This window comes from Oncorhynchus nerka, linkage group LG4 (assembly GCF_034236695.1).
Source record: "Oncorhynchus nerka isolate Pitt River linkage group LG4, Oner_Uvic_2.0, whole genome shotgun sequence".
NCBI lineage: Eukaryota > Metazoa > Chordata > Actinopteri > Salmoniformes > Salmonidae > Oncorhynchus > Oncorhynchus nerka.
The window spans coordinates 72,166,955-72,180,469 of record NC_088399.1 but is presented as its reverse complement, the minus strand read 5'-3'; the positions used below and the strand labels follow the sequence as shown (position 1 = coordinate 72,180,469).

At 43.0% G+C, this 13,515-nt stretch overlaps 1 protein-coding gene, 1 long non-coding RNA gene and 4 other non-coding genes across 10 annotated transcripts; 1 reads left to right on the top strand and 5 right to left on the bottom strand.

Moving 5' to 3' along the window:
- The first annotated feature begins 809 nt into the window (after positions 1-809).
- On the top strand, positions 810-9,746 carry LOC115128548 (CTP synthase 1-like). 3 transcript variants are annotated; one of them, XM_029658468.2, is made up of 18 exons: positions 1,079-1,288; positions 2,293-2,465; positions 3,123-3,293; positions 3,629-3,729; positions 3,895-4,095; positions 4,221-4,301; positions 4,514-4,665; positions 5,236-5,368; positions 5,940-6,028; positions 6,345-6,439; positions 6,589-6,695; positions 6,786-6,882; positions 8,398-8,453; positions 8,534-8,630; positions 8,731-8,875; positions 9,013-9,095; positions 9,195-9,247; positions 9,356-9,746. In XM_029658468.2, the coding sequence occupies exons 2-17, from the start codon at positions 2,300-2,302 to the stop codon at positions 9,242-9,244; spliced, it is 1,824 nt and encodes a 607-aa protein (XP_029514328.2). In that variant the 5' UTR covers positions 1,079-1,288; positions 2,293-2,299; the 3' UTR covers positions 9,245-9,247; positions 9,356-9,746. The 3 variants fall into 3 exon arrangements, with proteins under 3 accessions (XP_064873871.1, XP_029514328.2, XP_029514327.2); XM_065017799.1 differs by lacking the exon at positions 1,079-1,288 and adding an exon at positions 810-858 and having other exon boundaries at positions 9,195-9,746; XM_029658467.2 differs by having other exon boundaries at positions 9,195-9,746.
- LOC115128549 (uncharacterized) lies at positions 9,643-12,406 on the bottom strand. Of its 3 annotated transcripts, none has more exons than XR_003863536.2 (9): positions 12,365-12,406; positions 11,665-11,729; positions 11,340-11,398; positions 11,053-11,117; positions 10,808-10,855; positions 10,521-10,580; positions 10,157-10,236; positions 9,912-9,964; positions 9,643-9,719 (listed from the first exon to the last, which is right to left on the bottom strand). It is a non-coding gene; the product is annotated as an uncharacterized LOC115128549 (long non-coding RNA). The 3 variants fall into 3 exon arrangements; XR_003863535.2 differs by having other exon boundaries at positions 10,161-10,236; XR_010463835.1 differs by lacking the exon at positions 11,665-11,729 and having other exon boundaries at positions 10,161-10,236; positions 12,365-12,401.
- Positions 9,785-9,858, bottom strand: LOC115129107 (small nucleolar RNA SNORD99). Its single transcript, XR_003863629.1, has one exon. It is a non-coding gene; the product is annotated as a small nucleolar RNA SNORD99 (small nucleolar RNA).
- Positions 10,947-11,025, bottom strand: LOC115129086 (small nucleolar RNA SNORD103/SNORD85). Its single transcript, XR_003863608.1, has one exon. It is a non-coding gene; the product is annotated as a small nucleolar RNA SNORD103/SNORD85 (small nucleolar RNA).
- On the bottom strand, positions 11,215-11,294 carry LOC115129087 (small nucleolar RNA SNORD103/SNORD85). Its single transcript, XR_003863609.1, has one exon. It is a non-coding gene; the product is annotated as a small nucleolar RNA SNORD103/SNORD85 (small nucleolar RNA).
- On the bottom strand, positions 11,488-11,623 carry LOC115129088 (small nucleolar RNA SNORA16B/SNORA16A family). The gene has a single exon (XR_003863611.1). It is a non-coding gene; the product is annotated as a small nucleolar RNA SNORA16B/SNORA16A family (small nucleolar RNA).
- Positions 12,407-13,515: the final 1,109 nt, after the last annotated feature.

Genomic DNA, 13,515 nt, shown 5'->3' with positions numbered 1-13,515 from the left:
TGAGAAAAGGTTGATATTGGGATGGTTTTCTCTGGTCTGAGGGAGGGTGGGTGTTGCCTGATGAGCAACCGTAGTTGCTAGGGGGGTGGGAAGGTTTCCGTGGGGGACACATGAGGTTGGGGGTTGAGGCCCACTTCTTTTTGTTTTCTTTTCCTATTTATACTGAAAGTGTTATTACTTAAACTCTGTATTTTTTTCTTCTTCTTCTTTTGAGTGGCAGCCTACTAGTACATGTTTTATAAATATATCATTTGAAATGGATAATGTACCTGTGACACCCCCCTGTGATCTTGTGTGTTTGCATGTAAACATAATTATAAAGGCCTTAGGTACCAGGGGTAGAGTGAAGAGGCATTGCACCACTATTGTACTCCCTCCATTGCAGAATATATAATATACTTTTCAAAATATGTCTATGCATTAAAGACAACGTTTATTGTTTCTAGTTTATTCATTGCATTTTTCTGCCATGTACAGCCCGTCAAAGCAGCCAACAAGAATTGTAGATGGAGCAATACTGTCACCTGCCGGTTGTCCCACTAATTATCAGCTGTAAACACTTACCCCCACCATCATCTGGACTGTTCGGAGTATTTTTTGTCTGTTTATTTAACTAGTCAGTTAAAGAACATATTCTTGTTTACAATGACGGCCTACCAAAAGGCTAAATACCCCCTGTGGTATTTTGGGGGCTGGGATAAAAAATAAATAACATAAATATAGTACAAAACACACATCATGACAAGAGACAACACAACACTACATAAAGAGAGACCTAAGACAGACAACAACATAGCAAGGCAGTAACACATGACAACAACATGGTAGCAACGCAACATGGGAGCAGCGCAAAACATGGTACAAACATTATTGTCGTATGATCGTTTGACTATTTTACTCACAATAATGCAATTAGTATGAAAGTGTAGACAAAAAATGCAATAACGATTGGCATATTGATATAGCTACCCTTAAAAAATGCAATTGTTACATTTCCAGCGTGGTGAATGCGCAGACCCTACGCAACCTTGGCGTCCTCGACCACAAAGCTACTCTGGCTTGGTCGCGCGTCGTTTTCTGTACTGCTCTGATACAAGATTTGGCCAGTGAACGAACACGTGTTGGAACTTGGAGTGGATTGGATAGTCAATTCTAATTAAGTCACCTTTTTTAAAAGTATTATTCAAGATTTGAAGGAATAATTTAAATGTGTATATATATATCGACAATTTGAAATCAATCAAGTCCAAATATTTACCATTTGACCGCCTTACACTATTTCGTTTTGGTGAGTTGATAAACATGCTTCCTTTGTGAACTTCACCGCAGCCCTGAGGTAGCCTAGCCTGCGGTTAGCTTGTTAGCTCAATTGACGCGATGGAGTCAAATATTTTTTTATATATATTTTTTAAAATTATTCATATTACAACAATCAACTTTATGGAGTCAAATATTTGTAGAGCTCGTTGTTCTATCTATGACGGAGTCCTCGGGCCTGTTTCCCGTGGAGTCCGCGTATTATACATCCCCTGTACTGTATTATGACAGGTTTGGGCGCGTGGTACATCAATGCATTGTCCTAGGTTAGGATTCAGTTTAGCTAGCTATCCGGCTAGTGTGGCTCAAAGTTATTGATAATGGAATAGGATATTAAGCTAGTAAAGCTAACTGTTCTGTAGATAACGTTACTTTATATGTTGCAAGACCTTTACTGTTAGGTAACTTGTGTTACAACCTTTGCACCTGGCTAACTGCAATGTTTATCAACGAGCTCCGTTGTTGTACATTGTTGCATTTACTTGGTGGTTGTAACCGCTGAGAGTAGCTGTATTTCCGATTTTAGAAAAAAAAGTAACGTTGATGCCTTAGATGCGCGCGCCCTCTTTGTCCTTTGTCCACCACGCAGGTACCACTGTACGGTCTTTGCATGTACTGTACTATTGAACGATAGGAATCAGCAAGACCCCTTCCATCCTGAGGGGAAGGAATGTTGATTACGGTACAAAAAAACTCTTGTGCAATTTTTCCACCATTTCAGAGGGGTAGACCTGCTTGGTTGAGCAACACCACGTGAAAAAGACAGGGCTAATGTGTATTGCTTAAGGTCACAACGCAGGAGATGGCATCTAGGTGTAGGATACCTAGAATCCTCCCAGTCGGACTTGGGATTCGAACTAGAAATGTTCCAGTTTTTGGTGCACTTCTCCAGCTTCTAGGCTACCTGCCACCTCAAGTAGCTACTAGAATCAATTAACTACATTACTGTAATCCGTATTATTGTCTCCTACCCAGTGCCACAATGAAGTACATCCTGGTCACTGGTGGTGTCATCTCAGGCATCGGGAAGGGCATCATAGCCTCCAGTGTGGGAACTATCCTCAAGTCATGTGGTCTGCGTGTCACTGCCATCAAGATTGACCCCTACATCAACATAGATGCAGGGACCTTCTCTCCGTACGAGCATGGTGAGTTCAAGAAATGTTCTGTATTATAGAAATAGTGATGTTTAAGATCTGTCTTGTGTGTATGCTGTGTAACCTGGTTCACAATGGTGAGTCCAGGGTCATGAAACAAGAAAATGCTATTATAGGTTGAAACGACACTGTCAATGCAGTTATATGCCATGATGAGGCCTCCTAAGTACTATTCTCTGTTTGTTATGGAATTACTTTCTTTGCTCAAGCACAGTTGTCAGAATCAGAAAATGTTATTGCCATACAATAAATGTTACTAGGAATGTGTGTTGGTGTCCTGTGTACACAGAAGGGTACTTCAACATCAATAGTCTTGATTCCTCAAACTCAACTCTGGACCTTGAAGTCAGTTCCCCTCCCCTCTAATCAGGGACTGATTTTGACATGGGGCTCCAGGTGTGTGTAATTAATTATCAGGTCAAACAGAGAACCAGCAGGCTCTGGACCTCATAGGGTAAGAGTTTAATACCCCTGGTCTAGATCAACATCGATACAGATGGAGACATGAACACCTATTCAAATATACAGAATCCTGTCCCTCGCTCTTTGTCTATGTGACATGTTTGCGTGTTGGCTAGGGTCTTAACCATCCCACTCGACTTCTTCCAGGTGAGGTGTTTTAACGCTGTTTCTCTGCTCTCCCTCCAGGTGAGGTGTTTGTGCTGGACGATGGGGGTGAGGTGGATCTGGACCTGGGGAACTATGAGAGGTTCCTGGACATCAGACTGACCAAAGACAACAACCTGACCACCGGCAAAATCTACCAGTCTGTCATCAACAAGGAGAGGAAAGGAGACTACCTGGGAAAGACCGTACAGGGTAAGATTAACAGTGCGGGACAAGGGCTGGGATGATTTGTAGAAACTGTGTATATACAGGGGTTAAAGGAAGAGCTACCAATCTGTCATCAACAGGAAGAAGAGACTACCTGGGAAAGATAGTCATGCTGGGAGAGAGACTGGGTATACAGGAGTTCAGACCCTTGTTGAATAGTTGATGTGCATTTGATTTAGCTTGTGTGACATGGCAGTTCTGACCTCAGTCCAATATCCTATGAAGAACCAATGACAAAAAGGAAGGATATGAGCTATCAAGTTCTCGTCACTTTCTCTGCATCTCTAGACTAACTGTCCCTGTTTGGTGTATCCTTGCAGTGGTGCCCCACATCACTGATGCGATCCAAGAGTGGGTGATGCGTCAGGCCAGAGTACCTGTTGACGATGACGGTGTGGAGCCTCAGATCTGTGTCATCGAGGTAAAATATTATGGTTAACACTGGTAGATCAATGACTTCCAGAGAACCTTTATTGGTTTGATAATAGTGTGACATATGTACTTGAGGAGCCATTTCAGGCTGGGTAGTTACTAGTTGTATTCCTGTGTAATTGTGTTTCCCGGTATGTCTGTTTCATGTGTGCAGCTAGGAGGCACTGTGGGAGACATCGAGAGCATGCCTTTCATCGAAGCCTTCAGGCAGTTCCAGTTCAAGGTGAAGAGGGAGAACTTCTGTAACATCCACGTCAGCCTGGTCCCACAGCCCAGTGCCACAGGAGAGCAGAAGACCAAACCCACTCAGAACAGTGTCAGAGAGCTCAGAGGACTCGGCCTGTCTCCTGATCTGGTGAGTTTAAATGAACCCAAGTTTTTTCTAATCTTAGCAAGCCATCATAACTACTTCTGTCCATTTGTACATTTAGTGCAAGGATTGTCTGTTAGCTAATTGTGTTTGTTGTCAATTCCCTCCAGATCATGTGTCGCTGCTCCACTTCCCTGGAGAACTCTGTTAAAGAGAAGATCTCCATGTTCTGTCATGTAGAACCTGAACAGGTAAGACATGACCGTACAGTCAGACTAGGATGAAATGACACTGGCTCAATAAATCTTCCCAGTGATTCCTCACAACCTACCTTGTCACTTCCTTCTCAACTGTATTAGAGAAGGTCCAATAAATCTCCCCTTGGTTGATGTGAGGAATCAAGGAAAGATGAATAAAGAACCACTAGTTGTGACTGAGTGTTAGTTCTCCCCTCCTCTCCCAGGTGATCTGCGTGGCAGACGTTTCGTCCATCTACAGAGTGCCTCTGCTACTGGAGAACCAGGGGGTGGTGGGCTACTTCTGTCAGAGATTAGACCTTCCTATAGAGACACGCCCCAGGAAGATGCTCACTAAGTGGAAGGAGATGTCTGACAGGTGGGTGTGTCTGACAGGCATGCGGGCAGGCAGTCTCTGGGACTGGTAGTGCTCGATTATTTAGACCAGGGCTCAGTTTCCCGTGATTAAGATGCTTTTGGGAAACCGGGCCCTGGGCTGTTAATTGTCGGTCCTAATAAGGGACTGATTCAGACCTGGGACACCAGGTGAGTGCAATTAACTACCAGGTAGAAACAAAAAACAAGTGTGTCGACCCTCCAGGACCAGAATTGAACAGCCCATATTTAGACCCACCGAGTTTGAGTTTGACCTCTGGATAAAGAATTACCGAGGTATGTAATGATGCTGTTTGATTGCTCTGCCTACTCACCTGTTGTATTGCAGCACTATGGAGTGACCTGTATTCAGATGATTGGTGCTTTAAGCCAACTGGGAACTCTGAAAAAGGGGGTCAAATCATGACAGCGGTTATCTTCAAGTCGGGAGCTCTAGAAAGAGGTCATAGTTTCCGAGTTCCCAGTTGTCTTGAAAACACTGAAGTTGGAGATTTCAGAGGTCTCAGTTTTGAACACGGCATATAACTTTGCCTGTGGTGTTTTTGAATCCCAGGTCAGACAGGCTCCTAGAGCAGTGTTCTATAGCCCTGGTGGGGAAATACACCAAGTTCACAGACTCCTACGCGTCAGTCATCAAAGCGCTAGAACACTCGGCCTTAGCCATCTGCCACAAACTGGATATCAAGGTAAAACGCACACAGCCAGGCTAAAACACATGTACAAACTTTGTCACAACCCAATATCACAGATGTCAAGTTTTGAGGGAGCGTGCAATTGGCATGCTGACAGCTGGAATGTCCAACAGAGCAGTTGCCAGAGAATTGAAGGGTAATTTCTCTACCATAAGCCGCCTCCAACGTTGTTTTAGAGAATTTGGCAGTACATCCAACCGGCTTCAACTGCAGACCACATGTAACCACGCCAGTCCAGGACCTCCATATCCGGCTTCTTCACCGGGGGGGCTGCTGAGGAGTGTTTTGTCTTTAAAGCTTTTTGTGGGGGGAAAACTAATTCTGATTGGCTTGGCCTGGCTCCCCAGTGGGTGACCCTATGCCTACCCATGGCTGTGCCCCTACCCAGTTATGTGAAATTCATAGATTATGGCCGAATTAATTTGATTTAAATTGACTGATTTCCTTCTATGAACTTTAACTCCGTAAAATCGTTTGACATGTATTGGATAAGCTACATCCGATCAGGTCAATAGCAACCCATTCTCATGTCTCCCCCTCCCCTCGTCTATTTTTTTTTTCTCAGTATATTGACTCAGCAGACCTGGAGCCAAACACACTGAAGGAGGAGCCTGTGAAGTACCATGAGGCGTGGCAAAAACTCTGCAGTGCTGAGTAAGTATGGTAGGGTCCGGGGTAGAAGGTCTAGCGGTGGGATGTGGCATCTTTTATGGTATTGTTCTCCAATCCTCTTCTTGTACCCCCAGACAGTTCTACTTATTTTATGTACGGTAGTCCAGTACCAGCACAGCTGATTCATCCAGTTGAATAGGGTATGCCTGAACTTAAATACATCAATTAAGTAGAAGTGGCTGGGGGGGATACGGGGAGAAACACTGAGATATGGCATCACGGGGGGTCAGTTGGACTGGTAGAGAACAGGGTCAATATTGTGACTGTTCATGATAATGGTGTTTCCCTCCCTCCACAGTGGCATCCTGGTACCTGGAGGGTTTGGAGTCAGAGGGACAGAGGGGAAGATCCACGCCATCAACTGGGCACGCAAACAGAAGAAACCCTTCCTAGGTTCAGAATTGTCTGTGTTGGTGGCAGGCAGCCATGAGGATGCAGTCTTTACATCAAGGAACAAATTACACCTAAGGGTGGAATTAAAGCTTTCCATTCACATTCCTTCATGTATGTGCAGCGTTAACCTGACTTCTATGGGTTTGCAGGTGTGTGTCTAGGGATGCAGCTGGCTGTGTGTGAATTTGCCAGGAATGTGCTAGAATGGGAAGATGCCAACTCTACAGAGTTTCATCCCGAATCAAAGCATCCTGTTGTAGGTTCCACCTTCATAAGATCTCGCCTCCCTTTTACTGGTCGTGAAGGCCAACAAAAATAAATCTGATTCCTTACTGGTTCTTTCTAGGTGATTGACATGCCAGAACACAATCCTGGGCAGATGGGTGGGACCATGAGGCTGGGAAAGAGACGGACCATTTTCAAGACCACCAACAGTATACTAAGTAAGAGACCAAACTTTGAGAGTAAAGTCACTGTTGTAATCACACACTATACAGTGCATTCGGAAACTATTCAGACCCCTTGACTTTTTCAACATTTTGTTATGTTAGACTTATTTTAAAATTGATTAAATAAAACATTTTCCTCATCAATCTACACACAATAGTTCACATTGATAAAGTGAAAACTAGTTTTTAGGATCTTTTTGCACATTTATAATAATAATAAAAAGATACCTTATTTACAAATATTCAGACCCTTTGCTATGAGACTAGAAATTGAGCTCAGGTGCATCCTGTTTCCATTCATCTTCCTTGATGTTTCTACAACTTGATTGGAGTCCACCTGTGGTGAATTAAATTGATTGGAAATTATTTGGAAAGGCTCACACCTGTCTTTATAAGGTCACACAGTTGACAGTGCATGTCAGAGCAAAAACAAAGCCATGAGGTCGAAGGAATTGTTCATAGAGCTCAGAGGAACAGATCTGGGGACTTGTAGAAACTGTTGAACTTGTAGAAAGGGTACCAAAACATTTGTGCAGCATTGAAAGGTCCCTAACAACACAGTGGCATCCATCAATCTTAAATGGAAGGAGTTTGGAACCACCACGACTCTAGAGCTGGCCTCCCGGCCAAGCTGAGCAATCTGGGGAGAAGGGCCTTGGTCAGGGAGGTGACCAAGAGCCCAATGGTCACTGGCAGAGATTCAGAGTTCCTCTGTGGAGATGGGAGAACCTTCCAGAAGGACAACCATCTCTGCAGCACTCCATCAATCAGGCCTTCGTGGTAGTGGCCAGACAAAGCCACTCTTCAGTAAATGGTACATTACAGCCCGCTTGGAGTTTGCCAAAGGGCCCCTAAAGAATCTGACCATGATAAAAAAAGATTCTCTGGTCTGATGAAACCATTTGAACTCTTTGGCCTGAATGCCAAGCTTTACGTATGGAGGAAACCAGGCACCATCCCTGCGTTGAAGCATGGCAGCATCATGCTGTGGGGATGTTTTTCAGCGGCAGGGACTGGAAGACTAGTCAGGATCGAGGGAATGATGAACGGCGTTAAGTATAGAGAGAGATCCTTGATGAAAACCTGCTCAGGACCTCAAGCACAAAGCCAAGACGATGCAGGAATGGCTTCGGGACAAGTCTGTGACCCAGCCAGAGCACGGACTCGAACCCGATCCAACCTGACGGGGCTTGAGAGGATCTGCAGAGAAGAATGGGAGAAACTCCCCAAATATAGCCGTGCCAAGCGTGTAGCGTCATACCCAAGAAGACTCGATGCTGCCGGATGTGATTCAACTAAGTATGGTGTAAAGGGTCTGAATACTTATGTAAATATATTTGTTTATTTTAAATGAATTTGCAAAAACTTCAAACCCTTTTTTGCTTCATTATAGGGAACAGATTTGTAGATTGATTAGGGGAAAAAAACTTTCATCCATTTTACAGTAAGTTTAAGGTAACGATGTGGAAAAAGCTTCACCTGCTGTGTTTTATACTTGTTTCATTGCAGGAAGACTTTACGGAGATGCTGAGTACGTGGATGAGAGACACCGACATCGCTTTGAGGTTCATGTTCACGTCACTTTCTCTATATACTTTCTCTACATGTCAGTTTTTCAGTGTACTTAACTTGTTTCCGGTCTCAGGTGAACCCAGAGCTGAAGGATCACTTTGAGGAGAAAGGCTTTCACTTCGTGGGTCAAGACGTAGAAGGCGAGCGAATGGAAGTCATTGAGTTAGACGGTAAGAGTGTCCGGGATCATGTATGAGTGGACAAAATGTTTTCTGGTTTGCACGTACCTTTTATACCTACAGCGCTTAACCCCTCTGCTTTTATTTCTAGATCATCCGTATTTCATAGGAGTGCAGTATCATCCCGAGTTCACCTCTCGCCCCATCAAACCTTCGCCTCCCTACTTTGGCCTCCTGCTGGCATCAGCCGGGAAACTACAGAGCTACCTACAGAAGGGCTGCTGTCTGTCTCCACGGTAACCAAATATTCACTCCGTATGATTCCTAAACCCGTGTTGAATGTTAGGCATAGTTACGAGAACTGGCTAAATGAAAGTGTTGTGGAACTTCCATTGTATAGTAACAATATGCCGTTTGAATACCATCTCTGTAGGGACACATACAGTGATCAGAGCGGCAGCAGCACCCCAGACTCAGAAATAGTTGAGTCCTCAATCTCACAGGAATGTGTGACTGGTAAGCAACAATTTCATTCTGACCTTTTAAAGCCTGGAATTGAAATGGAGCATATTTGGCTGGAACCATTCATCTTCCCAAACAATTTCTTTCTTGCAGAGGGAAAGGAAATCCCTTTAAACGGAGGATCAAGACAAGGGCTAAATTAGCTTGTAAGAACTTTTTTCCTGACCTGAATGGATTGTTTGGCATGTCTATATGCGCCCGACAACAGGATGTCAAACATGCAGTACCGAAGATGTGACTGTTTCTTTCCCCAGGATAACTCCCTTGAGATGAAACCAATGGATGGGGATTGTCTTGTTTCATCGAAACACTGAATGTCCTAAGGAGCCCCCCCCCCAATATTTGACAAGAAATTACATCTGTACATTGCAGGGTTAACTCATCTTTATTGCAGTAAAAGGGCTTTACAAGTGGAGCCCCCCCCCCCCCAATCACTCAACCTGGCTCGTGATGAGCTTATAGCACCAAGGCACAAATAATATTGTTTTAGTTAGCTTCACTCATTGGAAGGACGTGGGCCTTCTCCATTTTTCAAGCAGCAGCTCGTTAGTGGAATTCCCACGTCAATGTGATTGGATGTTATGATGTATGACAGGCCTCAATCATTTTTCACAAGACCTGAGAATAAAGTAATGTTTTAGTGGCTGGAGACAATTTGTATCATGTACACTTTGAAGGTGCTGTTCTGATCTCAGTCCCATATCCGCATGTTTCATCCATCAGTCACATTTTAAAAAGGTATCAATCATTGATCAGAACAACCCAGACCCTGCACAGATGACTGATTAGCACGAGGCAAAACAGAAGTACCTTAAACCCGTATTACGGGTATATCAACGTTGAAGTGTAGTTGGTCATAAGACCTGCAAATGAAATAAAGTTTAGCATCTTGATATATATACACATATCCAAGAATTAACTCTGATCTTAAGTCCCATATCTGCATCTTTCATCCAGCAGTCACATAAAAGGTATCAGCATTGATCAGAACATACCAGGCCCTCTGAAAATAAATTGAGTGATTTATCCCCCCCAAATGAAAGTTCAGGATATACCTACAGATTGACATTCCCATCAAGGGACCTAGATTGCACCATTTCATCTTAAGTGTTAAGGCACACTTGTACCTCCATACCTGCAGAAATACAGTCAGACATTAGAAATTCAGCCATGCACAAATTAAGCGCCAACGGCATGGTTTACATTGGTGGAACTATCAAAGCAACGTTACTATGGTTCAAAGATGCAGCTAAATATGTAGGACAGTAGAGTGACTACCTCAGGCACAGAGAGGCTAGGACAGTCAAAGACTCCCCATTTCTCTGGCATGAACTTGGAGAACCAGAGGCTACAGACAGAGCCCGGGTCCTTAGGATAGCATGCGACCAGATAACACTTTGTTTAAAAAAAAATCCTTACCGGCTGTTCAATCACAAGGTGATTGGGTCATCACCGCTGCCATTTCAGTTGGTACGAGACCTGATGAGAAACAAAGTGACCTTAGTGGGATGATCAATCTAGGTTCATTTCCATTCCAAAGCATGGATGTTTAATTCATTACTACTTTCAATAAACAGGCTCAGAAGTTGAATACTGGAATCTCCTCATTTATCATTTCACCTTAATTTAACCAGGTAGGTTAAATTACCAAGGCGATGAGGACAAATGTGTCACAGCCAGAATGAAAGGCAGACATTTTGAATTACCTTCAGAATGTTCCGTGGTTAATTCTCAAGCCATCCGAGGTTATAAGCCTATAGAGAAAATTTAGTCAGGTGAGACTGCTGCATGTGTTTTTTTTTTAATACATGGTAAAAACCACACAATTTGCTCTCACAACAATATTTTGGCTCAGACGAGTACTATAAATCCTCATCAACGAGGTACTCCTCTAAGTGAGGGCAAGTTTGTCATCACAGCCAAAACAGATTTAAAAACAAATCAGTTTTACCTCCAATTAAAACATCCACTGGTTCATTCGAATCCCATTTTATAGAGTCTTCAGATAGACTAATCCTGTAGAGAGCATTAGAAGATAAGAATCAGGTATAGAGATACTTTGTTGTATAGTCAAAACCACACAATTTACATTCAGTTTAAATCTATGATATATTTGGGCTCAGACGAGTACTAAGAAGTTCTCAGCATCGAGGCACTCCTCTAAGTGAGGGCAAGTGTCTCATCACAGCCAGAATGAAGGATGGTCAAACGTCACGAAATCATCCTGCATAAACGTACCTTCTGCATATCCATTTGTTATTCCTCCATCTGGGGTCTGCTCAGAAGATCCCATTGAGCTTAAAGGGCATAGGGAAGCAATCCAATTAGAAAACTTCATCCATCACATGACCAATACATCAACATTTTCTAGGTACAATGGTGCATGGAATGTCCTTCCCCTTAATGTTGCTGCGTCAGTTACTTTCGAACTGGACAGCGACCGTCGGTGAAAGTATTGTTTTTGGCATCCTGTTGACCATGTCTGCTACAAGAATGCAGGAACGGCTTCGATAGGTGCCTGGGTTTTAGAATGGGTTGTACAGAGTGATTTGACACTGCTCACCTATTCTGCAGTAGCAATGCAGCCATATTGGGCTGAGCAGGGTTTATCGTATGCCGTTTGTCCACCTAGAAGCAGAGATCAATGAGGTATAGTCAGTAGGGCTAACCTTAACCAACGAACGTTAGCTGTGTAGGCCTACACTCACTGCACAAAATGTGACAATTGTTAGCATAACCATCTACTCAATGTATGACATGATTAGCCATAGTTGCTGGCTCACTAAAAAAAGTAAGTTCTAGCCCACTGTTCTTTTCGGTAAAAACCATAAGTCCTTTGTTGATCGAGTCAGCCGGAAGAGTGTACTGACTCGGCTTCAATAAGGGCCGCGAGCAGCAGCCGCCACGTGGAAATCACAGGCCAACATAGCTGGTTAACAATGAGTATCGAACTAGCGTAGGTAAGCATTTTCGAAATGGTACATGCAACTTCACGATTAACATAAGTTTGCCCACAAGGTCCACAGAAACTACTTTAGTTGCTAACTTAGCTAGCTATATAGCCAACGAGAGCACAGGAAGGTGCAGATCCCGACGGAAGTTAGTCTACCCGTCCTAGGAACCGATAGCAAATCGACAGAAAACCCATTTTAACATTAAAGTAAATGCTTTTCCCAAAACGTGATATTGGCAAATAAGTTAAATAGCTTTCACTTGAATTTAAAAGGTGATGTCAGGCGATAACTCTTTTGCTGGTGACTCACCTTTGCATTTAGCTTGAACTGAAGAGAAAGAAAATGCACCCTCTATTGCTTTATATAGTGTGGGACAACCTGGCGATTGGTCCACATGTGTCACATGGACGAGATGTATGACGCTATATGACGTTCGCCATAAATCAGAGACCGCTATCAACATAGCTACTAATGCTAGAATGTGGCATAAATTAGATAGCTAATGCATGCATTGGCTACTCATAAGATTAACAATAAAACATGAACAAATAATACAACGAAAATAGACGGGATTAAAAAAATGAAAATCCAAACAGAAATACCTGAAATACAAAAACATTTTCACTTGAAGCTATTGCTAATTTATTACGCCTGGTCAATGTAGTTCTGAACAAGACAAATCAATGGATTGCTGCACGTTGTGATTTTTGGATTAAGGCATCTGAGATTGATCAAGCCTACACACTAGTATTTATTCCAGACGTCCTATGCCTATACGAGTTGGCAACAATGGGAAATTACACATCCGGATTTGAAAATAGATGTGTAGGTCTGTAGGACATCTATGCAATCGAGGTGTATATTTTTAGTAGGCCAATAGTGTTGAAAGTGGTTACTTTAATCAATGCTGTTAGGCAAGCCTAAGTGAAAACTAGATTTAAACTGATCAAAGTCAACAACCCAACAAACGCACGCACTGACTGACGCCAAAAACCCGTCTCAACATTTCAGCACCAGGGACAGTTCCATGACTGCTGCGACCACAGTTTCATTGAAACGACAGGATTTAATTGCCTTTCGAACAGACATAACACAACAAATACAATAATATCATGCAATGTATTTCACAATTCGTGTACAGCGCAGGAAATAGTTTCGCCTACAGCTCATGGTACGCCGTCATGGCCATCTCAAGTCAATAAGCAATTTATAGACGGACCAGGCATAGGCTCCATGGAATTTCACACCAATTTAAGAGTCAGATAACATATTGCCTTATCATCTGCTATCTAACTATATTTTCACACTGTATAGGCCTCACGTACGATTCATATTTTCATTATCGAAATTACGCTTCGTAGTCTTGGCCCATAGGCTAGAATAAAATACAATAAGGCTGTAGAGTTGTCATAACATAAATGTGACGCTGTATTCTTTTTATGGTGATGTTCTGAAGCAAT